The 25066-nt window shown below is 40.8% G+C and overlaps 3 protein-coding genes across 4 annotated transcripts in view; all 3 read left to right on the top strand.

Moving 5' to 3' along the window:
- The first annotated feature begins 1468 nt into the window (after window positions 1-1468).
- On the top strand, window positions 1469-18767 carry mocos (molybdenum cofactor sulfurase). Of its 2 annotated transcripts, XR_520304.1 has the most exons (18): window positions 1469-1820; window positions 1911-2000; window positions 2083-2149; window positions 2254-2898; window positions 2998-3074; window positions 3242-3441; window positions 3556-3672; window positions 3752-4132; window positions 4248-4410; window positions 4542-4629; window positions 5027-5151; window positions 8159-8255; window positions 8400-8541; window positions 8645-8749; window positions 8864-9084; window positions 13641-13653; window positions 16909-16916; window positions 18757-18767. XR_520304.1 is itself a non-coding variant. In XM_008284634.1 (15 exons), the coding sequence occupies exons 1-15, from the start codon at window positions 1709-1711 to the stop codon at window positions 8966-8968; spliced, it is 2514 nt and encodes an 837-aa protein (XP_008282856.1). In that variant the 5' UTR covers window positions 1469-1708; the 3' UTR covers window positions 8969-9349. The 2 variants fall into 2 exon arrangements, 1 of the variants encoding a protein (XP_008282856.1); XM_008284634.1 differs by lacking the exons at window positions 13641-13653; window positions 16909-16916; window positions 18757-18767 and having other exon boundaries at window positions 8864-9349.
- LOC103359339 (monoacylglycerol lipase ABHD12-like) lies at window positions 11373-20332 on the top strand. Its single transcript, XM_008284635.1, has 13 exons — window positions 11373-11577; window positions 15082-15197; window positions 15292-15397; window positions 15539-15658; window positions 15800-15830; window positions 15929-15974; window positions 16283-16412; window positions 17666-17703; window positions 17797-17876; window positions 17969-18051; window positions 18173-18251; window positions 18395-18516; window positions 18615-20332. The coding sequence occupies exons 1-13, from the start codon at window positions 11483-11485 to the stop codon at window positions 18634-18636; spliced, it is 1068 nt and encodes a 355-aa protein (XP_008282857.1). The 5' UTR covers window positions 11373-11482; the 3' UTR covers window positions 18637-20332.
- A 574-nt stretch (window positions 20333-20906) lies between these two features.
- The window catches only part of tm9sf3 (transmembrane 9 superfamily member 3), a 13624-nt gene continuing 9464 nt past the window's right edge, over window positions 20907-25066 (top strand). Inside the window, 6 exon segments of the mRNA XM_008284631.1 lie at window positions 20907-21010; window positions 21012-21111; window positions 22084-22279; window positions 22370-22492; window positions 24137-24297; window positions 24446-24523. Coding sequence (XP_008282853.1) covers window positions 20907-21010; window positions 21012-21111; window positions 22084-22279; window positions 22370-22492; window positions 24137-24297; window positions 24446-24523 — 762 coding nt within the window.

Below are 25066 nucleotides of genomic sequence, written 5' to 3'. Positions count from 1 at the left end.
AGATTTATTAAGTGATGCAGAAGTCATACCTCCACCTTCCCTGAAATGTCCAGTTTTATCAGTGCTATGGTCACATTGTGCAAAGACACCCAGTAGTCAATAATAATTGTATATTTATATTTGTATGTATAATTGTATATTTATTTTATAATAGAATAGAATAGAATAGAATAGAATAGAATAGAATAAAACTTTATTGATCCCTTCAGTGTACACCTCATTGTATATTGTTTTTATTATTATGTCTATTATGTTTGTATTTTCAATGCACCTTAATATGGCAGCTATCTTAAATTTCGTCATGCATCATGTTCTATTCTATTCTATTCTATTCTATTCTATTCTATTCTATAACTACAGTATAAGTTCTCTAAGGTAGATTACTACTCAGTGGGTCACACATAACCTGAAATAATACAATCGGTACCTGTTGTTACAATGTTATTTGTAAGAGCTTAAATAGTTTCTCTCTTATTCCATAACTTCCCCCATTGTCCTACCTACATATATGTATTTGTATACACTGCTATTAACCAGTACCTCCAGAGTTATTATGAGGAACATTTTGTATACTTTTATGTTTAATATATATTATCACATAGTATATTCAACAAACTCATTCTGAATGTGAGTAAAACTTAGTCCTATGGGTAGCTACATTTGTGTGGAACACAAATTTACAAACCTACTGAGATTTTTAAAATGAATTTCTTGCTCTAGTTCTTAGGAGTTTAATAACCACGTTAGCCTACCAAAGCTATGTCAACTGCAATATAAATGTTTTTTTGTTGTTTTTTTTTAGATGGTTAGATTTTTGTCAAGAATTGATGGGTCGAGGACAAACGTTATAACTTTACTATACTTTATTATCAGTCATTTTTTTAGATTCCTGACAGTAAAAAATGGTCAAATCACAAATCAACAGCAATGCATTGAAGCTAGCTAGCTACTGCTAAAGCACGCTAATATAGCATAACGCTATTAGCTAAATTTAAAATTTGCCTCTTTGGACTTGAAGTGATCATTTTTAATGCTGGTTAGCTATTAAATTACTATATTAGATGATGGAGTGCATAATTTATTAGAAATCTGCTCTAAAGTAGTGAAAATTTAAAAATCTAGCCATACATTTTCATAAACAACAGAAAAGTAAGATATTTTTTGTATAAACTAATAAAAAAAAAACTTCACCTTCATATTAACAGTTTTAAAAGTTTGTGTGTGTATATTTTAATGAAAAAAAACACAAAGGGTTATTTTTTTAATGTCAAAATATTACACCAGCTTATGTCAAAACCACTTCCTCTGATGTGTTCAGGAGAGGAAGTGTGAGGCTTCTGACCACAAGGGGGGGCTAACTAACGTACTGTGACATTTAAATGTTACATTAAGTGGGTCGAGGCCGGAACTAGCTTGTCACAAACGAGTTATTACAACAGAGCTTCTTGTCACTTCGGTGTCCAGCAGAAGGAAAGTTTCGTTTCGGTTGAGTCATGACACCAACTGCCCTCCTGTCGGCATGCTACCGTGACCGTCCTCCCTCCCCCCCGGAGCAGAACTACAAAGCTCGGCTTGCTGATGACTGGACTTTAGACCCCGATAGTGTTGATCAGTACAAGAAGGAGCGTGTTGAAATGCCCGAAACAACAGCAGCAGCAGCAGCAGTCCTGCGGTGCTCTCTGTAGCTGCCTTCAGCTGAAAGCGATCGATGGATTTCCACCAACTTTGCACTTTTGAAACTTTCCAGCAGCTCTGGAGTCAGTACGGTTATGGAGGAAACTTCCCAGACGTGATCGAGCGGGAGTTCAGTCGGATTAAAGGTAATGATTGTGTTGGGTGTTTGAGCAGAAGTGACAGTGACAGTCGCTGTCTGGCTGCTGACATGGCTGCTGCTGTGCTGCTGTAAACAGGAACCACGTACCTGGACCATGCAGCGGCCACCCTGTACCCAGAGTCTCTGGTCCGGGACTACTGCAGGGACATTTCCACCAATGTCTATGGTGAGTCAAGGCATGTGAAATCATCATTTTTTATGTGTTTTTAAACATCCAAAGCTTTTAAATCTTTATTCCCTCCTAATAGGAAACCCTCACAGTCACAACCCCAGCAGCAGACTGACGCACGACACGCTGGAGCAGGTGAGATACAGGTAAGGTCTCCCCTCTGAAGCCCTCATAATAGGCCACTGACTTCTCTGAATGGTGCTTTGAAGGATTAAATGAGTAAAAAAAAAATCTGAACATTTTCTTACAGGGTATTGCAGCATTTTAACACCACCCCTGAGGAGTACTCTGTGATTTTCACTTCTGGTTGTACAGCCGCTCTCAAATTAGTGGCTGAGAGCTTTCCCTGGAGGCCACCAACAGAGAGCGAAGCGGGGAGTCACTTCTGCTACCTCACTGACAGCCATACCTCTGTAGTTGGCATGAGAGGGCTGACTTCTGCCCGGGGGGTAGTTGCCTTGCCTGTCTCCCCGCAGGAATTGGAAAACAGGGCCAAAGATGAGGCTCAAGGTGAAGGTGTTACTTGCGAGACGCCGCACCTCTTCTGCTACCCGGCACAGAGCAACTTCTCTGGGAGGAGGTATCCCCTTAGCCATGTGAAAAGCATCCAAGCGAGACGCCTTTACCCAGCATGTGACCACCGAGGCTGCTGGTTTGTGCTGCTCGACGCGGCCTCTTATGTCAGTTGTTCCTCTCTAAACCTACAGGACTGCCCCGCTGATTTCATTCCCATCTCTTTCTACAAGATGTTTGGCTTCCCTACAGGTCTGGGGGCCCTTCTTGTCCGCAACGACGCAGCGAGCATACTAAAAAAGACTTATTTTGGAGGAGGCACAGCAGCAGCTTACCTTTCAGGAGAAGATTATTATGTGCAGGCGGCAAACATTTCTGACAGGTAAAGTACTGTACAAGCCTGTCAAATCCTACATATTCGAATTCACACCTCCCTGCATCTTTATACTGCATTGCAATGTTTTCTCTCTGCCTGATAAAGATTTGAAGATGGAACTGTCGCGTTCTTGGACATCATCGGCGTAAATCACGGGTTTGAAGCTCTCTACAGGATCACAGGTGCTGTGACAGAGCATATTAATTCACAGAGGAACGCCAAATCCCTCATTTAATAGCAGAATCATAATGCATATGCTGGTTATTCATGATGATAATCTGCTTCAGGTTCATAGCAAAAACGTTCCCAAATTTATCCCTGTTTTTTTATTTATTTTTTTTGCCTTCAGGGAGCATGCACAACATCCAACAGCACACGTTCGGATTGGCACGCTACACATACATGCTGCTGTCAAGTCTTTGCCATGGCAACGGGAGACCAGTGGCTCAGATGTACACCGAAGGCCAGTTTGAGAGTCCGATCACACAGGGTGCAATCCTGAACTTCAACCTCATGGATTCTAATGGACAGATAATTGGGTATTCACAGGTGCGTGTGATAATGAGATATACTCCGGTTTCATAACGGTTTAATGGTTGCATGTTTATGCATTCAAAGTGCTTGTAAAAAAAAAAAATACAGCAAATCCTCTGTTGCCCGCAGGTAGACAGAATGGCCAGTCTGTACAACATTCATGTGCGAACTGGTTGCTTTTGCAACACCGGGGCCTGCCAGTCCTTCCTCGGGATCACCAATGAGCACATGAAGAGGAACCTGCAGGTGAGCGATGAAGGAATTGGAGAACTGTCGAGGTCTGTTAAGGGGCATGTGTTGTGTTGAATCTTTTTTTCTCTTCAAGGCCGGCCACGTCTGCGGAGACAACATTGACCTAGTGGATGGCCAGCCGACCGGATCAGTTCGAGTGTCCTTTGGCTACATGTCAACATTTGAAGACTGTCAAAAGTTCCTGAACTTTGTTGCTCGCTGCTTCGTGGAGAAACCGGTCACAGTGGACGAGGAGAGGCTGCAGAAGCTAAAAACAGCCACAGCAGCATCAGAGGCCTCCAAAGAACATCCTTCAATGAGAGTTACTAATGGGGGAATATATAAAGTAGAGGAGAAGGAGCCCACGGAAGCATCACTGAAGGGATTTGGACGCACAGACTCAAACAGCCATGGGGAGGCTTATACTCTAACCAACATCTACATATATCCCATCAAGTCTTGTGCAGCGTATGAGGTTTGAGCAGAACCCAGTTTTAACTTTCCTTTACTTTTTTTCCCCCCACTCTATCTCTTCTCTGTTCCTTTCGCTCTTTCTGCTTTGATTTGACTCCGTGCTGTTCTTCATGCAGGTCCACGACTGGCCGGTGGGACCGCTGGGTTTACTGTATGACAGAGGCTGGATGGTGGTGAATGGAAACGGCGTGTGCCTGAGTCAGAAGAGAGAGACGCGTTTATGCCTCATTCGCCCACAAGTGCACCTTCCCTCAAACAAATTGCTCCTGCAGGCATCAGGTCAGACAGTCTGTCCATGGCTCACTGAGAATAAATACACCGCTTAACAAAAGAAATTTCAATCACTCGGATTTTCTGCTATAAATTTTTTAGAGGATTTTCTTTTTTTTTTTTTTTTTGTTGCCCTGCAGGGATGGATACCATTTCGGTTCCTTTGGAAAACAACATTCAATTGCACACGAGCATTCGGGTGTGTCACAGTAAAGTTTGTGGTGACAGGTGAGCCGACAATGTTAAGACATCTGAAAGCAGCGGCTGCTAGAAATATTGTGACACATATCATTTGTTCCCTATTTTCCACTCGTATTAATGCTCCCTGCATTGTTCTCTCCGCTACCTTTTCTTTTTTTTTCAGCAGGTGGCAATATCAGGCCTTTTTCTCTCTCAGCTTTTTATGAAATTCTGGCTGCTTACCATTTTTTTAAAGGAAAAACAAACAATGAGCAAGAGATGATATTAATCTCCTCTGACAGATCCCCACATGACGAGTCACCAGTTAAAAAAAGCTATTCATCCAGTGATTCTTGGATTAGATGTCGCACCAAATAGTAAAAAGCATCAAAACTCTGTAGATTTCCCCGGGGCTTCCTGAATATAATCCTCTTCCTTCCCCCAGGGTGGAGACTGTCGACTGTGGGGACGAGGCTGCATCATGGCTTTCAGACTTCCTTGGACAGCCGTGCCGCCTGATAAGACAAAGGCCTGATTTCACCCGAGAAATGAAAAAGAGGCCTGGCAGAGGTACATATACGAGCATTTCACCTGCTTTGCCCCGCTTTCCTTTGTCCGCTCCGCCTTTGTCTGTCGCACTGTACATGAGCAATGGTAATGCTACGCGGTGCTTGTAGCTGTGACCTTGCATTCCCTCCTGCTGCGCACTTGGAATTTAGAAATGTCATCTTTTGTGGTTTTACATTTAAAACAAAACGTGACGCTATAATCATGCAGAATAGTGACTTTCAGCCAGATTTATGTGTTTCTCAAGTAGGTTAGAAATTACTTTTTACATTTTTAAAATGCTTAAAGGCCGATTCTAGGGAAGCACATTTCACGAGTTAGCATGTGACAGATTTACCGTTCCACTCGCATCCACTGTTTTCTTTATCCTCATCTCCCCTCGTCCTCCTTTTCCCTCTTTCCTGTGCACGAGCATGAGCGTGCACGAGCTCGAACTCACGCAGGACACCCTGAAATAGTGTTGATTGAACTAAACCACTTTGTTTCCCATTTACAGAGCCAGTGCTGTGTATGAACACCAGATTTTATTTCAGCACACACAGAACCGACAACTATCAAGGATCATAAAATAATAAAAACATTCAAGAGCATTCAAGTTTTATCAGAGAAATAAATTAGAACACGAGCAGCTGGAAGTAAGATAGAATTAAATCAAACCCTGAATTGGTATAAAGACTGTCGAACCTTCACCTATAGGTTTCTTGAGGAGGGGTTCAATGACGATGGCTACCTGCCAGTCAAAGAGACCTCACTTTTAATAAAGCTTAACTTTAATACCTTTTAAACAAGTGAGTTGTATAAACGTTTACTACCCGTATAGTTGTCGTGAGCAGGAAAGTTAGCTATACAGCCCAAAACTGTTTTGTTTTTTTTTGTGCATGAGCCTGTAAACATGTTTGTTTCTGTTGTAAAGTTGGACATTTTAACATGGCGGTCTGTAAGGGTTGACTCACTTTCAGCGTTCGCCTCAAGTGGACATTTAAGGAACTACAGTTTTTGTCTCTTCCACCGTTAGCTTCATTTCTCAGCGCTGGAAGTTGCTACTTGGTGGAAATGACTTTCAGTTGTAGAGATGAACAAATGTGAGGGAACTGCGAGGAATCCGTTCATGTGGTTGCAATGAATAAATGGTTGCTGTCAGGTAATTTCACCTTATCACATGATATGGGAGCCTCTATATAGTACTATTTGCAGAGTCTGATTTGTAGATTAGCATGTCCCGCGGCATACAGAGGGAGCTGCTCCACTGGAATAGAGGACATAAAGTCAGAGGACGCACCAAAGAATGCACAGTAGTCTGGAACACAGCGTACAATGCCTAAAACTACACAAAACTGCCATCACAGACAAAGCATGATTTATTTTATTTTAATAATCAGATCATTACCAATAATCACCCATAGGCACACAGAAACAGCTGTTTACAGCCTGCTGCTCTCTCTCTCTCTCTCGTTTTATGTGGATTGCTACAATGAGGAAAAAATAGAATTTGCCCAACAGTGTATTTATAACCATGAACAGCAGGCAGGCTAACAGACTGCATTAACTTTGTGCTCTGTCTGTCTATCAGTCTCCTCCCCTCCCTCTCAGTGCTTTCACAGCGCTGCACCTAAACACAACAAACACTGCTGTCCAGGGTTCTGAAACAACAGCGAAGCAAAGCAAAACAGGATATTAATATAATACATCACAACATTGAAATGAAATGTAATGAAATCGGATTTATCAAAGCCTTATGTGTGATATTAACCCAAGGGAGCTCGCACAGCGCTGTCAGTACCCACAGAGTTTGTACCTTGTGGTTGTACTTCAGTTATGAAGTTACCACGTCTCATCAGTGTGTGGCCGCAGTTTAGTTCACTCATTCGTACACATGACTACCATGTGGCTATGAGGTCGGTGCATGGCCTTGCAGTGTGTTTCCTGTCACTGTCACCAAGTGGGCTTTCAAACTTTCCATCCTACACTTCCCATAATGCAATTCAAAAGCACTATGTCTCTTCCTTAAATGCACTCTGGCTGGTGTGTTTACTGGGCTTGTCTAACTTAAGACTACAAATAAGGGTATCTCAGCCTCTGCTGCAAAGACTTTGACCTTTCTCCGTAAAAACTGTCTCTTGCAAGGCTCCAGAATTCCCTTGCTGTGGTTTAAGCTCCAGAAATGCTACACTTCTCACATCCTTCATTTCCCATAATGCAGTGGATCCATCTTTTCATGTAATCCTCCCTGACTGGTGAATGTCTTTCATCATTCGTAACCGAGCGTGAGATACCACCAATGACATCATCAAGGTTACTCTCTCAGGTTTTAGTCCGCTCCCTGCAGAGCCACAAGAAACTTTACGCAACCGCTTTCACAAGCCGAGTACTTCTCCTCATGACAAGTGAACGAACCCTCATGAGTAAAATCTTTAATATCTGTAACTCTGTTAGGCCTTTACTGGCAATGTTGCAGACAAGTAAGTGGGACTGCTTTGTAGCATTATTGAATTCACTCAGAATTTTTGCCTCGATATGATGAATTATCCTTGGGTCTTTCATTCACCAGATGAGCCAGATTCTATCTAAACAGTTTTTTCAATTGAATTAATAGAATAGCCATTATGTTGAGGTATATATTGATATTTGACAAACAATCTCGTCACAAGCTTCATTTAGGAGCAGCTCTTTCTCGACGTTTCTCAGATGAAGTTAAATCAGTTGTCATTCATTCGTTTTTGGAGCATTTCAAGGACACAGTGTTGAGCAGTGAAGACAGTGAGGATTTGATCCATATCACCCACCACCTACTCATCTCAACACTAATTAACGATGAATAGCAAGTGCACATTATGATCAGTACTGACAAATTAACCTATGTCACATGTTTTCCACCATCTGCATTGCAGCAAAAAAAAAGCTCAATTTTCAGACTTTTTGAGGATGCAATCTGTTCACAACCATAAATCCAAAATGTTTTCCTCAAATGGAACAAATCACTGGGGTAATCTATAAAGTCTTTCCCTTCTAGCTTCCACCTCCACGTCCCTCTCCCTGGTGAATGAAGCTCAGTATCTCATGATCAACTGTGCCAGCGTGGAGCTCATTCAGAAACTAATGAGCAGCAGGTTTGAACACACGACATGTTATTCAAAATACGCAATGCTCCAGTGAAATAGTCAGGATGTGTAGACGCCTTTACATTTACATCACAGTGGATAATTTACGGAGCGCGGCAGAATAACGTGCAATTTCCACATTCCCCATCTCAGGCAGGACGATTCTGAGGGCGATCAGCTCCTTGACACACAGAATGTCATTAGCCGCTTCCGAGCCAATTTAGTCATCGCTGGAGTAGAACCATTTGAGGAGGATAATTGGTCACACTTGATTATTGGCAGCACTCGATTCATGGTGAGCTGACACTTTGAGATAAATGATTAAATCTTCAAATGCATTAAAAGCAGGTTTTTTTTTCCTCCAAAATAAATGTGCTATCTGTGTGATTAACCCGTAGGTTGCAGGTCCGTGTGGAAGGTGCCAGATGGTTGGAATAGACCAGGACACTGGGATGAAAACAAAAGAGCCGCTAATGTCCCTGTCTGCCTCTCGCACTGGGAAGGTCAGTCAAAATCAATTAATCCCTCCTTAGCATTAGTGCTGCGTTTGTGAGGGATAAATTGCACATAAATGAAAAAAAATGAATGAACTGTCTGGTGTTTTGTGATCGTTTTAGGTGACTTTTGGTGTGTACCTGACCCATCAGCTACCAGAGGGCTCTGCTGCAGCCACCGTTCTCTCTGTTGGATCCCTCATACAGCCCGAGCCGCGCAGTTCTTGAAGTGGTCGTCTTTATTTATTTTTTGGTGACATATTTTGGTCCCAATTGCTTCACTGCACATCCTACAGTCTGATGGCGAGTTTTTGCATCGAAATTTACCAGCTAGTGTATGTTCTGTTTGACAGTAAAGTGGCTATTCATATTCATTCATTCATACAGATCACATGTGGGCAGTTTCTGGAGATGCTGCCTTTTTTCTTGTCTGTGTAGCCCACAGGGTCCTCTCATGTGTCCCGTTTTTAATCGTACAGTAACATTTTTAGTCCGTTTTGATGATGAATGTGTGACATTTCTGAGATTTCCCCCCCAATTATTTTAAAATGAAGGCTATAGTGGAAAATCTGTGCAATAAAGGAGATGTGGAATATAATTACAAACCAATATTAGTGTGCTCCTTTTATTTGATCCATAACATGTCAGGCTTGTTGCATAATCATGTTTACCTCCCAGACAGCTCTTCCTCTGTTTATTCCCATGAAGCTTAATATTGCTATTTATTCCAAACACACCACCGTTGTTACTGCTGCCTGAAATCCAAAACATATATATATTTCTGTAAAATCGATGCTCAGTATATGTGCCTAACTAGGAATATTGAATTTTTGCCAGTATTCATTGTGCCAATATTGGCCAACTTATTTTACCTGTATATTGTATGCACATTTGTTCCCACCTCGTTACTGAGAACATCAAGTCTCCCCTGTAGTTGAATTAAGATATCATTATGCCTGCTTTTATCATGATGGCCCACTGGCAGGTGCAGATTAAAATGCAATGCTTTTCAAATTTGCACAATAAGAAAAAAGGAAATTACTTGTGAAAAACATGCGGTATTTATTTGTAGGTAACAATTTCAAACAACAATACAACAGGCAATTAAAAAAAAAAAAAAAAGGCTGTGACATCAAATTGAAAACAGATTTTTACAAGTAATGTCAGCAAATTAAAAATATAAAGTGTAAAATAAGTGTATTAGCATTCAGATCCTTAAAGATGATGCACCCATGCAGCTGTTTGGTGTCAGACAATTGTTAAAATGAAGATCATCTGAGTGCAATGAATGTGTCTCAAATGATTGTAGTATAAAGACATCTGTATCTGAAAAGTCCAGTCACTGGTTTGTTACTGGCTATGACTGCACAATGAAGACAAAAACACCCACCAAGCCACTCTGTGAATAGTTTATTCAAAGGCATATGTCAGGGAACTGTGCAGACAACAACTGCTGCCTGTTCTTGACCAGTTGAAGCTTTACTGCAAAGTGGCAAAGAAACAGCTACTGTTGAAAAAGGCTTGTGTTAGGTTTCAACTAGAGTTCACCAGAAAGCATGTGGGAGACTCTGAAGTCCGCTGCAAAGAAGGTTCTTTGCTCTAATGGGAGTAGACGATATGTTCGGTGGACACAAAACGCTGCAAATCATCATAAACACACCATCCCCACTGTGAAGCATGGTGGTGGCAGCATAATGCAAGGATGCTTCTCAGCAGCAGGCCCTCAAGGGCTTGTAAAGGTAGAAGGTAAAATGAATGCAGCAAAGTATAAGAAAATCCTGAAGGCAGCCTGCAAGACAACTGTACCTTGACAGAAACTGTATTTCAGCAAGCTCATGACCTGAGGCATACAGCAAAAGATACACAGAAATGGTTTAAGGACAACAAGATGAATGTTCTGGAGTGGCTGAGTCAGGAGTCCAGATGAGAATTTGTGGCTGGACTTGAAAAGGACTGTTCATTCATGATCCCTGCGTAACCTGACAGAGCTTGAGCGGTGGCCTGAAGAATGTAGTAAAATTGCAGTGACCCAATTTGCAAGGCTGATTGAGATCTACGCACACAGGCTCAATGCTGCAAGTGTGGTCAAAGGTCTGTCTACTAAATTCTAACTTGATAAGGGTGAATGCTTCCGCGATCACTTATTATACATTTCGTTTTTTTTTTTTTAACTAACAGGCATTACTTCGAAGAAATCTGCTGTCACTTTGACAAGAAAGAGTTTTTTTTGGGAAATTATTTTACTAAACAGCCATAATTTCTTGACCACGATTCAACGGTGAAAAGAAAAAAATAAAGAAAAAATAAAGGTGGATAGGTGCTTTTCATTGGGACCGTCTTGACTACGGGGGGTGTTCCTATACTGTATGTAGATATCGGCGCGTTTTATCTGTTAAGGTTGACCAGGGAGTTTCCTCCCATTGTGTATTGCTTTCCTATAGGTGAAAGACAGTGGTGTGTGTGTGTGTATGTCAGTTTATTTGTGTCTTTATTTCCAAATGTGCGTAGACATCATAAATAATATCATAAAGTACAGTGTGTGCTGTGTTTAAGGTGATCTGCGTGGACTGTTTTGTATTGTGACGGGGTGCGACCTTAAAAAAAACAACAACCCAGACGTCCCATTCTTTTGCGGCTGATCTGCGCTCTGATTGAACTTGGTCAAAGTTCAGGACTGAACTGGACGTTTATATTCATACTAAATTGTAATTTTTTTGTTGTTGTTGTTAAATACGGTAAACGATGAAGAAAAGAGCCGTTAAACAGAATATTTCGACCTCAGGCACTGGCAAGGAAGGCCAGAGGAACCCAAAAGTCAAGAGGAAGGAAGCAGAACCGTAAGTTAGAGTCACAAGCTGAGCACAGTGTTTGTTTGGCGTTAATGAGTAGATCTAGAATCTATTCCTAAATTGTAGGAGCGTCATTCACCTCTTCTGAGAAGCTGTTAGAATTAAGTATGTTTCGAGGTATTATGTATTTTGCATCTGTATTTTGCACTGAGCCTATGATTCTGTTTCCTATTTTCCTACTGAGAACAGCATACGTCCTTGAAGATAATGTGGCCTATGAGAACTGGTTTGCACACTTGGAGACAGCAGAAACTCCTCTTTTCTATTTCTATTGTTACTTTAGCTACACGCAGTACCAACAACATCCACACACACTGCTTACTAAATATCAAGGACGTGGACAGAGCACAGAAGGATGCCTGTCCACGCCATTAATAACTGGCCAATTAAATCTTATCTATGTTTGGGGCAGGCCCAGCCCAAGAAGATATCTGTAACCTGGAACTGAAAACACTCAGTTGAGCTGGACATGAGATTCCTCTCTGTCCCTCTGAATTCCAGCGCTGCCTCACTTTACCTGTGACTAAAATAAATAAATTCTACAACTGAGAACTGAAGATTTCTCCGGCTTGTTCTTGGGTTTCCAACTAAAGAACCGGATCTAACAAAGCAAATGATTGTTCTGCATCTGCTGTAGTAGAAAAAGTTAACCGCCCTTAGACATAGATTACCATGACTTCAGTGGTAAGTTTGTGAAGTTTACTAGGTGTGGTGCAGGAGCTCGGGATGTGCGTTTCTGAACTTTTTTAACCCTCCTATTACCTTCAAAAATACTGATATCTTTTATCCTTGGGGTCAGCGATTTAAACCTTCAGAAAATCATGATAATTAAATTGTTACCCACGTTTATGTGTAGCAAGCCCTTCAAATAAAACACTGTCAATCACTTACTTAGGAACAGTAAACACTGAATGGGATCAAACTGAAAGATAGGAGGGTTAAAGGCACAGGAGGAGATTTAAACTCAGATCCTATAATAATGTTCCAGGACATGAATGTAAATATTTTAAAATCTGTCATGCAAATGGTGTAGCACATACTAAATTAGCTTTTAAATAAACCCAGTGGACCATCATCTCTGTGTATCAGCTACATATTAATGTTTTTTTCCATGACAGTAATCCCTTACCGCCTTACAACTGCTCCGATTTACATCTACACTGCTGCTTCCTTTGTAATATGCAGATCTCTACAGTCTCCACTTCTCTCTCCATGCAGCCCTCTCCACTCGCTGCAGCTTGAGCACACCAGCTTACTATGGCTCTGTACTCTATGCTGCACAGTGGCAAGGTGTAATATTGGAGTAGACTGTAAAAAGAGCAGCAACATTTACATTTTATCAAAGGTGCTCAGTTAGACTCCAACCACACACGAGTGTTACAGAGGAAATGGAGGTAACCGGCCTCGGAGGTAAACATCGCTGACAGAGTTTCTGGACAGTTCAGTAAATGTGCCCGATGACGAGACCAGTTCATGGTACGTACGCTGCAGTATTTCTGGCACCTGACAGACATGTTTCTCAGACCAGAAGCAGCCGGATGAGCTTCAGTCTGAAGGTCGGTTTCAGCTTCAGGTCAGATTGACCTGAAACCATGTTTGCTTTCCTCTGTATATCTATTGGTCTGCCTTCAGGGAGCAAGAACTCCAACTTCCAACTCTATATATATATGTTTTTTTTTTATTTATTTTTTGACATTCCACCCTGCATGTTGACAGGCTTGGTCCTTACTTTTTTTTGCATATGAAACCCTGGAAGTATTAATCTGTGTTTTAGAGTCCTTGAGTTTGTTGTCACTAACTGCAGTTTCAAGGAGAAAAGCTCAGCCGTGATGTTAACTGCTTACTTCAAGCATAATATGTCATCTATCACATAAAAACATCATGTGGACTAGTTGATCAATTATAAAACTTGATTTTCGCCAGAGGACGCCACAATATCTGTTGTGTATGTAATGTGTAGATGTATGTTTTTGCTTTAATGCACCTTCTGGAAGTCTTACTACTATTACCATTGGACAGGAATGTTCTGAATTGTAAAGTATTACAATTAGATTGATTATATTAGTCAAATACTTGAGCAAAATGAGCTGTTCTCCAGAATAAAGTAAGCCGAAGGTTGCATTAAATCGTGCTGCAGTTGTGCATTCAGTAAGAATCTGGTTTGAGCTTTTGGACATATTTTTTTTAGAAAAGATTAGCAAGTGAAGGGTAATGTAAAGGCGTTACCTCTGGACAGTCTGATAGCTTTTGGAATAAATTACCTCCTATATGTTTCCCTCGAGCTGTGTAGAGAGATCAGTCTTCAAGTAAAAGGGCTCTTCTGGCTTATTAGAGTGTTAATGGAGGGGGTGGGATGTATTGTCCATTAATTGGCAATAGTCTGAATAGCATCCTCTTTTCTGCCGTTGCCTCCAGGGAGTCTAGACTGACTCCAATGACAGCCTGCCTTCTTGATTAGATCATTCAGTTCTTCTCTTCCATATTAATGCTTCTATATTAACACTGCTACACATCCTGGTAGGACATGTGCGGAGCGGCTCAGGTCGTGTCACTGGGCTTCAGGATACATTCCTCTGTGCTCTCTGCTGCACCAGGCTCACAGTTCACAGTCAGTGCTTTTCTGAGGACTGCGATTTGTTTCTCAGGTTTTGCCTGTACGGAGCTGCAGGTGGTTCTTTTTGCACCACTCAACAAAGTCATCCACACACCCTCACCCTCCTCTCACTTGATGTACCGCACATTTGCTGAGTCATCCTAAACTTCTGCAGAAGTGTAACTAAAGTTAGATGTGGTGGATAAAGTGGAATGGTGGGAGTGAAACTTCCTCAGTGTTGCTGTAGTGTTGATTTGGTGTTGTGACGCTTGCACAGATAGCGCAGCGGTGGGTTGGTGGGTTCAACTCATCAATTAATAACAGGTATTGTTAGAAATTAACCAATGCTGGTGCGTAGTGTCAGTAATTAGGGACAAGTGATGTTGGATTTTTGCCTACATCAAATATGCCAATATTTTTCAACTCATTTTGGAATTTTGATGCCAATATATGCACATATTTTTCCACCTAATTGCAGAGAACATCAAGTCTCTCATGTAGAGGAATTACCATATTATTATACTTGCTCTTAGCGTAATGGCCCACTGGCAGACATAAAATACAATTACAATTTTTAAATGTACACATTCACTGGGCAGAATAAGAAAACGACTTTGACTTACACATTAAAATATATCATGTTTATTTTTATGGAACATTTTAGACAAAATTGGAAACATATCTGCCTGTCAGTCGTCATATTGGCCGATGCTTATCTTGTTGCCAGTAATTGCCCATCACTACTCAAAACATTGCTAATGAAGTCTACTGTGCTTGGCTGTGTTTGGTTTAGTTCTAAAAATTCAAATGCAGCAACACGTACACAAGATATTGTATGTAGAATAATGGTCAGTAGTCTCATTACTTTATTCTCTCTCTCTCTCTGTTCCTGTTTCCAGGGTCCGCTCTGGGCTAAAAAGGGGCTTATTGGCCCTCTTTGTTGTCTTCATTTTGGTGCCTGTCTCGTACAAAATGCTCCCAGAATTAATCCAGCACTTTGTTTACACTCACCGAGGTGAGTGAATACCCTCTCTGCCTCTTGGAAGTACTGTAAATCCTCAGTTGCTCACCAAAAAAAAGCAACTCCTCTCTTCTTTTCTTGTTTGCAGTCAGCGTGCCGTTCTTTGTTGACCTCAGCCGACCTGCTGATCTCTCCCTTAATCACACCATCAACATGTACTTAACATCAGAGGAGGGAATTTCCCTTGGTGTATGGTGAGTAGAAGCCAAGTGAAACATTTTTTGGTTTTCCTAGCGTGGATATAAAACAGCTTATACTGAAGGACAATGCTTGTTTTTTAATGATCCCATTATTAGCTGTATCTCTAAGCGGTGCATTGTTTTGAACTGGCTTAGGTACACTGTGCCTGAACGTCGGTGGAAAGAGGCACAAGGGAAGGACTTAGCATGGTACGAGAACGCTTTAAGCGATGGAAGTCCAGTTTTCATATATCTTCATGGGAACACAGGCACAAGGTATGATAAATAATGCATTTGTATTATAGCTGGCTGGTGAAAATTCAGAGAGTAAAGGCTCCACATTGCTGGACATATTCTATGTTCTTTTTTAGAAAAACACAATTTGTTGGCACTTATATCTGTTAATCTTTCCTACAGGGCAGCCGCTCATCGGATAGGAGTGGCAAAAGTGAGTAATCGCTAACGCAAACATATAAATCTTGTGGAAGTCTGATATGAAAAACTTGCTCGTCATTCTGATGACAAATAAGCGTTATATGTCAACAGGTATTGAGTGCGCTTGGTTATCACGTGCTGGTGCCTGACTACAGAGGTTGGTGCAAAAGAAAGATTTATGATTCTTGTGACATATTTTCCATCTCTGTGCTCCTTTGCCTCCATATTGATTGTAATGCACAGGCTTCGTACATTGATCTAATATCATTTGCAGTCATATGATCAATGTAGAATAATGTAGTTTTGATTGATGAGTTATTTGCTGTTGGGCAGTCAAAAGACAACAGTTCAACTGTAGGTCAGTGTCAGTGCAGGTTTTCCTCTGAGTGACTGCCACCTTGTGGCAGAGAACAGCAGCTGCATGATGTTTCAGTGAGCAAGAGTTAACGTGAGAAACACTGGCAGGTTTTGGAGACTCCACCGGGGAGCCGACTGAAGCCGGTCTGACCACTGATGCCCTGTGCGTGTACAACTGGGTAAAAGCACGCAGTGGAAACAGCCTGGTCGTGATCTGGGGACACTCTCTTGGCACTGGGTCAGTAAGCAAAGACCTCCGATCTGCTGCGTTTTGTTCAAGTGGAGACACGTTTACACAAATTAAAATCTCAGTCATTGTTGTAGTAGCTGCGTTGAACAGATATTATGTGCTTATCATTTAAAAATGTTCAACTCTGAGGTAGTAGGCTGCAATATTCACACTTTAATGGCACTTTTTTAAGAAAATGCTGGTAAGAGAAATAATGAAAACTGTAACCCTAAATAGTGTAATTTGCTACTCGTCATTCTGGTTCTTTGTGCATAATAATTTTTTAATTGACAGATAAAGGAAACAAATCTGATTTTGTCGTCAGTTAAATACATGGTGCATTCTTGACTTTAATGATTAAGCCACAGCTGCAGTCTGTGTAACACGTTGCAGTTCTTTGCTTCGTTTGCAGCATCAAAATGAATCAAATGAAAATGGGGTTGAAACTTTAATGATCCATTTTACGGCGATTATTTCACAAGTGGATAGTTGTCTCTTAGTTTAGTGTTTATTGTTGAGCACCATTAAAAGTGACTTCCTAATTGTGTGTTTTAGTTTTGTGTTTGTGGTTAAACTGCACCATTAGCACCCAAGGGAGCCTCCAGCCAGCCACAGACCCAGTGGCCCAGTCACAACACGTATAATATCGTGTATCTGACCTCACAATAATTTATGAGCGACACTATATATGTTGGTATCGTTAAAATGCTACAGACAATATATTTTCTATACAGTACTATAATAATGTTGTCTTTGCTTTCATGGATGGGAGGAGAGTCACTCTGAAAACAGGTATTTGAAGGCTGCTACTCCATAATTTGAGCGACAATTGGCATTGGCCTGTGGCTTCAGTATATGAATGTTTTTCACGTATGTCTTCAAACTCACAGAGACTATGGTAGCAGTAAATTATTGTATGGTCAGATGTGCTACATACATAATGTGACTGTGCTACTGTTCAACCACAACTGTAAAACGTAGAAATAGAAAATGTGATTTTTGTTTGAAATGTAATTCTTAGGCAACAACACAAACCGGAACAACTAGAAATTAAATCAATAGACAATTTTCTCTTTGTGATGTAATGAAAAAATAGATAGCAAAAGTTCCCAACCCATTTTTAAAAATAATTTTAATGGTGCCAATTAAACAAATTACTGCAAAACACTGCCGACATTTCACTACATTAAACTTGCCGACATCAGAAACAGCTGAAGTGCAAACTGGACAAACTGAACATGTTGCTCTCTGTTTCCGTGCAGAGTGTCCACCAACACTGCAGTCAAGCTGCTTGCAGAGGGTAGGTTTTACCATCAGTGAACATTATCAGATAGAAATAGAAGGACACAACATCTAACATCTCCATATCATGACTGTTTCCTCTTCTTTTCAGGCGTGGTTTTCGATGGTGTGATCCTCGAGGCTGCATTCAATAGTGCTCGACAGAAAATTCCAGTTCATCCTTTCATTTGGGTAGACTCATATAACCTACTACTTTTCATATTGTGTGTATTAATTTCCTGCGTCACACCTAACTTTGTATTTTTATACATTTTTTTGTTAAGTATTACTGGAAATTTCCAGGCATTGGAAGCTTTTTCAAAGCGCCATGGGCAGAAAATAAAATTGTCTTTCCGACTGAAGAGAAGTAAGTTGGTTATACAGAACAGTCAAATCTTAACTGAATAACATCAGACTTTAAAAATAATAATTTTATTGTTATTGCTAGTAAAAAGCAATGTCTTGATATCTATTTTTTTATTCTGCAGTTTGAAGAAAATGAAAAACCCCATACTTTTCCTTCATTCAGAGGACGATCACATGGTTCCTCTTCCGGTAGTTCAGCAGGTATTACAGGCACAGACGGCTACTTATTCACTTAATATAAACTGAAAGCAGTATTTGCATTATAGCTTTAACTGATTAAGTGTCTCCTCTGGGGACATTTCTTGTCTTAGTTTGACTGAGCTGTATTTCCTTCACTCTTCCAGATGTATGAGGTAGCAGCAAGTGCCCAGAATACAGAGCGAGTCAAGCTGGTGACATTTGAGGGTTCTCTGGGATATCTACACAACGGCCTGTACAGAGACGCCCGTCTGCCCGACATCATAAAGTGAGAAAACATTTCACTGACGATCCTTAAATCGATCACAGTCAATACTGACATGTTGTACTCATTTCTACAACATGTGTGCTGCTTCATCCCTACAGGAGGTTTGTGCTGTCGTTGTGACGCTGGAAAGACGACTGGAGCAGAAAATCCAAAGATGGAATGCACTGATTTAATTTGATCTCATTTCATTTGTATACTGTATTGATTGCATAAAGATGTGATTTATTTTTATGATTCCAGATAATTTAATTTTGAATGTGTTGAATGTTTTTTTTTATTTTAGGAAGAAGCATTCAGGATTTGATTGCAAACTGTGTTTTTTAAATTGAAGACAATCGTTTAAGATTGTAAACTGCTGATTTTTATAATTGTTATTGAAGCTGGAAGTGTAATTAGGATGAGACAGTAGGTGCCCTCTGCTGTTCTGAGGTGATAATGCTCATCTGCTGTTTAATACCAGATAATCAGTCTGGTAATCCGAGGCTTCAGATGTTTAGGTGACAGTGACATTTCATGATAATTCAAAGAGAGCAGTTAAAAAAAATCTCTCTGATCACAAGTGTACTTTTAGAAAAAAAAAATCTGAGTTTTGTCATTGTAACCACTGAATATAGAGAGCAGTTAGATAAGTTCAGTGAATATCTGCTCACATATCAGTGCAATTTAATCACATCCTCTGTCAGCGAGCAGCTAACTGCATGTCTGTCTTTTTGCTTCAAGAAAACACTCGTTAAAATATTCTCCCATCTGGATATTAAGATAAAGTAACTGCAGCCTTGCAGAATTCATGTAACACCATTTTACGTCCTGGTAATTAGAAAAAAAAAAATGTGGCCAAGATTGGTTCAGCTGTGTGTAGCACAATTTAAAATTGACTTGAACAATCTATAAACACTAAGCAGCTTCTCTGAGCCTGAAATGTAAAGAAGATTTATGAGAGGAACTCTATGGCTGCCACATTATAGTAACATTATCTGCATTCTAAACTTTTGTATTTTAAAATTTGTACAAAATATGTTTATGTAAAATGTTCAAAAAGATGTTCTTTTGAAGTGAAAAAAAAAAAGTCACCTCACTTGGGCTCTGATTGTCAGAAACACCAGTTATGTTGACTTAGTGTCCTAAATGCTTCAGCAGAAAGAAACAAACCTTCCCTTCTGGTTCTTTAAGAAATTTCCCCTTTCATCCAAGAGGCTTCGTCACTTGTAACTGGCAAGTGGGGACTCATTGCACAGTGCAGTCGTGACGTTCTTCCCCGGGCAGTTTCATCACCATTCACACTTTGAGTCATGTGAGTTGGAGGTGATAACAAATACCTGGAACTCGCCACCAGTTGGGTAGAACTGAGGAAGCCATTTGGATAAGAGGGGAAACTTCTTAAAAACCACAGATGAAAAACAGTTTCCTTCTGTTTGAAGCACTTGGAATTACCCCGACCCGGTTGACTGAGAATCTATACAAACATACTGACTTAATGTGAACCAAGCCTCTTCTGTAAATCCTAATTGTGTAGCCTACCGTTTCTCAACAGGTGGAAAGTCAGTGTACCTGAGGAGATGTAGCTTTTTGCTTTCATTGGAGAATGATATAGGCTTACATTTATCAAGAGTATTCTGGTGTCAGAATGATTTTAAAGTATCAGAACCTCTCATTCACAGAGCTGTTGATTTTAAATGACAGTATTTGAAGCACAAGATCATGTGTGAAGTCAAGGGAGATAAATCAGTCTCCTTTTGAAGACAAAATTTGAGTTCTATTATTTCACCTTTTGTAAAAATGTGTCTTTAAAGAGAATAAAATCTGATTTGTACCACCACTGTTGCTGAAATATTGACCTCTGACACTTGGTGTTGTGGCTGTAATAACAGAATGTAAATAAGAACTTACAAACTTGAGATGTCATTGATTTCTAGCAATGAGTTAGATGTATTCTTTGTCTCCTCTGACTAATAATTGGACTTTTAAATCTAAAATTTGTATAAAAGTGTCAACAGTGCTGCAAGTTATCCAGAGCAACATGAAAGAGAGATTCCAACATGTAGAAGCACAGGTTGAGGTTGTTGTGTATACTTTAACCCGCTCGTGTCAATGTATTCAGAGTGACACACTGTTCACACAACTTTGGGCCATAAAGAGTGTGATCAGACAGTGAATGGAGCTGTTTGTTGTGAGCGGAGATCATGTTTCATGCAGCAGCTCTGTCAAAGGTGAAGCTCAAGACTTGGCAGTCGGATGACGTGGCTGAAGGTTGCGGGCGATGCGCCGACAGAGTTTCTTTACTCACCGATACGTCCATCTCCTTCTACTCTGATTGGACGCCGTGCACCACGTGACGCCTCTCAGCCAATCCAGTGCGCCAGCGATGAGAGCTCGTGAGGCGCTTACGCCATATGCGTACGAGAGCATCCCTAAAAATTGCCTCTGTCATACAACCAGGAAGAAGGTGGGATAGCCCTACAAAGCTAACATCCCCAATCTTTCTGCATACTTTCTCCGAAAATAATGGGATCCTCCAGGTGGAAGGTGGCAGCGGCGGCGTTTCTCGCTATACTGGGCTCTTTATTACCTGTGCACGCAGACGAACATGACCACACGGTAAGACAGCGGTTTGAGAGGCCGATAGAAAAGGGGGAGCCGTGAAAATAATGGACGTTTGTGCTCTGTGTAACCTGCTAGCTGTAGCTGCGACGGCTAGCTGCAGCCCAGAAAACACAAATACACACATGACAGACTTCAACACCCGGCCTGTTGGGTTACATACCGACACTCGGCAAGCTATCGAACAGAGGGGCATGCAATTAGCTAGCTAACTTGTCACTACTTATCGGCCTAAGTGCTTATGGCTAACGTTTGCTTGCTAGCCTGTTAGCACGTCTTCCACACTGGTGTTCACAAGCTTTCCTTGAGCACCGGCGGAAACTGCACTCAAGACAGCAGCTAGCCAGCGTTAGTTACTTATTCAGCAAAAACCAAAACCGCTTTATGATCGTGTTAAACGTTTTAACCTCCAGGCAAATCTTATAAACACGATTTATGTACACGATTTAGCCGAAACACCGGTTAAACGTCAGGGCCTTTCGATGTTTCTTATATCTTCTTCGTAATTGTTAGACCCAGGCACCCTAATTTTAACTAGTTAACAAGGTAGTAAGGTGTCCCTTACTGTGTTTTTTTCACGGAATATAACTTTATCATGCGTGAAATCTTTTAAATAGGTGACTGGGAATTGCATTAGAGTTAACTTCCTTGAATGTTGGCAAACATGGCTAACTTGTATGACTTTCTGCAGTGTTACCCGGATGCATGTAGTGATAGCTAGGTTTTTACATTCTTATTTGTTTGCATTGATTTGAATATAATATCCCTTCTTTTGCCTATCAGTTTAAGTCTAAATGTGGTGATAGCGTTGCTTCAAACATGTCCTACTTCAATAGCTGTTTTACTACCAATGTGAGCATGTCCTGAAAATCACTGATAACATACAAAGTGAAACCAGTAGGACTTGCAGAACTGGTGCTGTATTACAACATCACACAGTGAAAATTTTGTGTTTTTCTGTCTATGCAGTACACAGATAAGGAGGAGGTAGTTTTATGGATGAACACAGTGGGGCCTTACCACAACCGACAGGAGACATACAAGTATTTCTCTTTGCCCTTCTGTGCGGGCTCTAAGAAGACCATCAGTCACTACCATGAAACACTCGGAGAGGCTTTGCAGGGAGTGGAGCTGGAATTCAGCGGCCTAGACATAAAGTTCAAAGGTACATTGCTGTTACACTTTCACCGGTTCAGCACAAATTATGTCCCTTTCGTATATCTAATAAAATATGTGGTATTTACTATCTCTGTAGATGAAGTCATGCAAACAACATACTGTGAAATCGACTTGGACAAAGCCAAACGGGATGCCTTTGTGTACGCTATAAAGAATCACTACTGGTACCAGATGTACATAGATGACCTGCCTATCTGGGGTAAGTGATGCTGCTGTTCTATTTCAAAGACCTGTTGACTTCTTGACCTGGTCTCTGTTGAGAGTTGTCCTATGCTCTATCTCTTTGTGTCCTCTAGTTTGTCTGAGTTATGAAGTATTGATTTACTTCACTTACTGATCACATAGGTTTACAGTGACAGTGGCATCTTGTATATCGGTCTTTTCATCCAGACGTTGGAACAGTTAAACCTTTCCTTATTCAGGGGTGGGCCTGTCCCTTCAGTCTTGGCAAGCCTTGTAGGGGTGTAACTATACTCTATTATCGTGTATCAGATGGCTCTCTGAAAAGGCACTGAAGTCAGTACCTGTGGTGAATCCAGCAGTTTTTGTTCAAAACCTGTTGAGAAGTACAGTGTGCTGGTGTATTAGCTGATAATATCAGCCGTTGTCAGACTGTTATTATTATGTTGTACTGTGGAGCAATGCATCTTTTCCATTGTATGCTGCTGAGTAACAACTCTAAAACAGGTCAGATTAAATTCCTTTATTTAATTTTAATAAGTATAATGCTATTAACTTAATTGTTAGGTTTACTTTAAAATGCAATGTGTAGTTTTGGCTCTGTTGCAAATGTATTGATGCGCGACACCAGTTCAACGTGGCAAAGCAAACATTTGATTATGTCACTATCTGCAACCCCACACCTTCCTGTATTAGTTCATTCATATGTTTGAAAAAGCTTGACTGTGGAGGACTCCTTCGTAAGGCTATTAATGACTCACTACACATCTCTAATTACTAACTCTTCTTAAGAGTGTCACTCAAACTAGCTGTCTGTTTGATCACTCATAAACGTGGTAGCAGTGTTACCACTCCTGCAGCTGCTTAAACATGATACAACAGCCGATGTTGTCGGCAGTGGGTGGGGTGCTGATATTTACGCAGACATTTCTCTGTCTTGCATGTTATAAACTCGGTGCTTTAATCCCAATAAATAAATATGGACTTTGGCCTAAGATCCGGTTTGCCAGTGTAGTAATTGAACAGGTGTGCTTATCATGTCTGAGAGGGTGAGATGTTTGGTTCAGGGTTATTCAAAGAAAGCTTGAAGCTCACAGCAGGCCTGTAGTTAATCACCTTCAGACTCCGCAGACTTGCAGCTGCATTAACTACAGTTACTTGAATTGGATTCAGCTCACTTGCCTACGGTTAGAATGCTGGGTTAAAAAAGCATTGCTTGTGTAGATTAATTGGTGATCCAGAAAAGTAGTGTGCATTTCTTCTATATTTAAATATTCTATAATCAGAATCTGAGTCACTCAATAAAGCAGCAAAGCAGAACACAAGGGCAACAACATTACTTCTATGTTAACAATGAATTAGTCATGGACCATTGCAACAGAGAAACAGGCGATTTCTCAGGCAGACCTGGAATAATGTGGAGTTGATAAGAGGGCTGCAGCAGACTGATTTGCTTTGGGATGAACTTTCACAGGAGCTTAAGCCTAAAAACTGAACGCAACAAATAATTACAGATTATGCTGTTGCAACGTTACCCAGAGTGTTGCAAGTCACCTTTATTTGATATTTGCACAGACACTGGTTATTATTGTTATAGACGGCTCTTAGTTTACGCCTGTCTGTTTGACCAGGTATCTAATTCAATGCATGTCACTTTTTTAAGGTATTGTCGGTGAGGCTGACGAAAATGGAGAAGATCATTACCTGTGGACGTATAAGAAACTAGAAATTGGCTTCAATGGCAACAGAATTGTTGATGTGAATCTGACCAGTGAAGGCAAAGTCAGACTTGTGCCAAACACAAGAATCGCCATGTCTTATTCTGTGAGTATGAAATTGCATCCTCAGTGGTTTAATTTAAACAGAAATACTGATTTTATGTCTGCAGTAGGTGTCCTGTCATCTCATGGGTCGTGTAAACGCATTTATTTGTAGTCAGTGTACACATGTAAAATAACCTTTCATGTCACAGGTGAAATGGAAGAAGTCAGATGTAAAGTTTGAGGACAGATTCGACAAGTACCTCGATCCATCCTTCTTTCAGCACAGGGTGAGTCAAATATTATTTTTGAGTATATGGTCCTTTGAGTGGTTCTTCATGCCAGACAAGAACACTGCTGGCTTGTTGTAACAGCGCTCTCGTGTATAACCCTTCAGAAGGAGCAAGTCGAGCCTTGTACCATGGCGGATATGATGTAATTGACCTGTCTGGTAACTTTTTGTTGACTCCTCTCGTCCTCCTGCCATTGTGGCAAAAGAAAGAAAGTTTGACTAATTTTAAAAGTGATATCTAGACTTCAGCAGCCTACAGTCGGTGCAGGAAAACATTTTTTCCCCTGTCCTAACTTGCACAGTGAAGCTGAGCTTGCTAAGAGCAGGCATTTTCACAAAGTGTAATTTATGACTCTAAATACAGTCATGACTCGATGATCCGACCCTTAACAATCCCAAAACCTTGCTATCCGACAGGTTTTTAGGAATAACGAATGGAACCCATGAAAAACAGCCTTGGATTCTGACTCTGACATGACATTTTATGACAAATAAGGATAACGGCGTATTATCCGACTGAACAATCCCACAGATTGGCTAC

The sequence above is a fragment of the Stegastes partitus genome, unplaced genomic scaffold (genome assembly GCF_000690725.1).
Source record: "Stegastes partitus isolate 25-593 unplaced genomic scaffold, Stegastes_partitus-1.0.2 Scaffold367, whole genome shotgun sequence".
Lineage (NCBI taxonomy): Eukaryota > Metazoa > Chordata > Actinopteri > Pomacentridae > Stegastes > Stegastes partitus.
The sequence above is the reverse complement of the archived record's forward strand: the minus strand, read 5'-3'. Positions and strand labels throughout refer to the sequence as shown.

Bases quoted from the DNA above. Each gene is read 5' to 3' on its own strand.
- LOC103359339 (XM_008284635.1), top strand. From the start codon at position 11,483: ATGAAGAAAAGAGCCGTTAAACAGAATATTTCGACCTCAGGCACTGGC. The intron at 15,198-15,291 runs GTGAGTGAATAC...TCTTGTTTGCAG, and splicing joins CTTTGTTTACACTCACCGAG to TCAGCGTGCCGTTCTTTGTT. The intron at 18,517-18,614 runs GTGAGAAAACAT...TCATCCCTACAG, and splicing joins CGTCTGCCCGACATCATAAA to GAGGTTTGTGCTGTCGTTGT.
- mocos (XM_008284634.1), top strand. From the start codon at position 1,709: ATGGATTTCCACCAACTTTGCACTTTTGAAACTTTCCAGCAGCTCTGG. The intron at 4,133-4,247 runs GTTTGAGCAGAA...TTCTTCATGCAG, and splicing joins AGTCTTGTGCAGCGTATGAG to GTCCACGACTGGCCGGTGGG. The intron at 8,256-8,399 runs GTTTGAACACAC...TCCCCATCTCAG, and splicing joins CAGAAACTAATGAGCAGCAG to GCAGGACGATTCTGAGGGCG.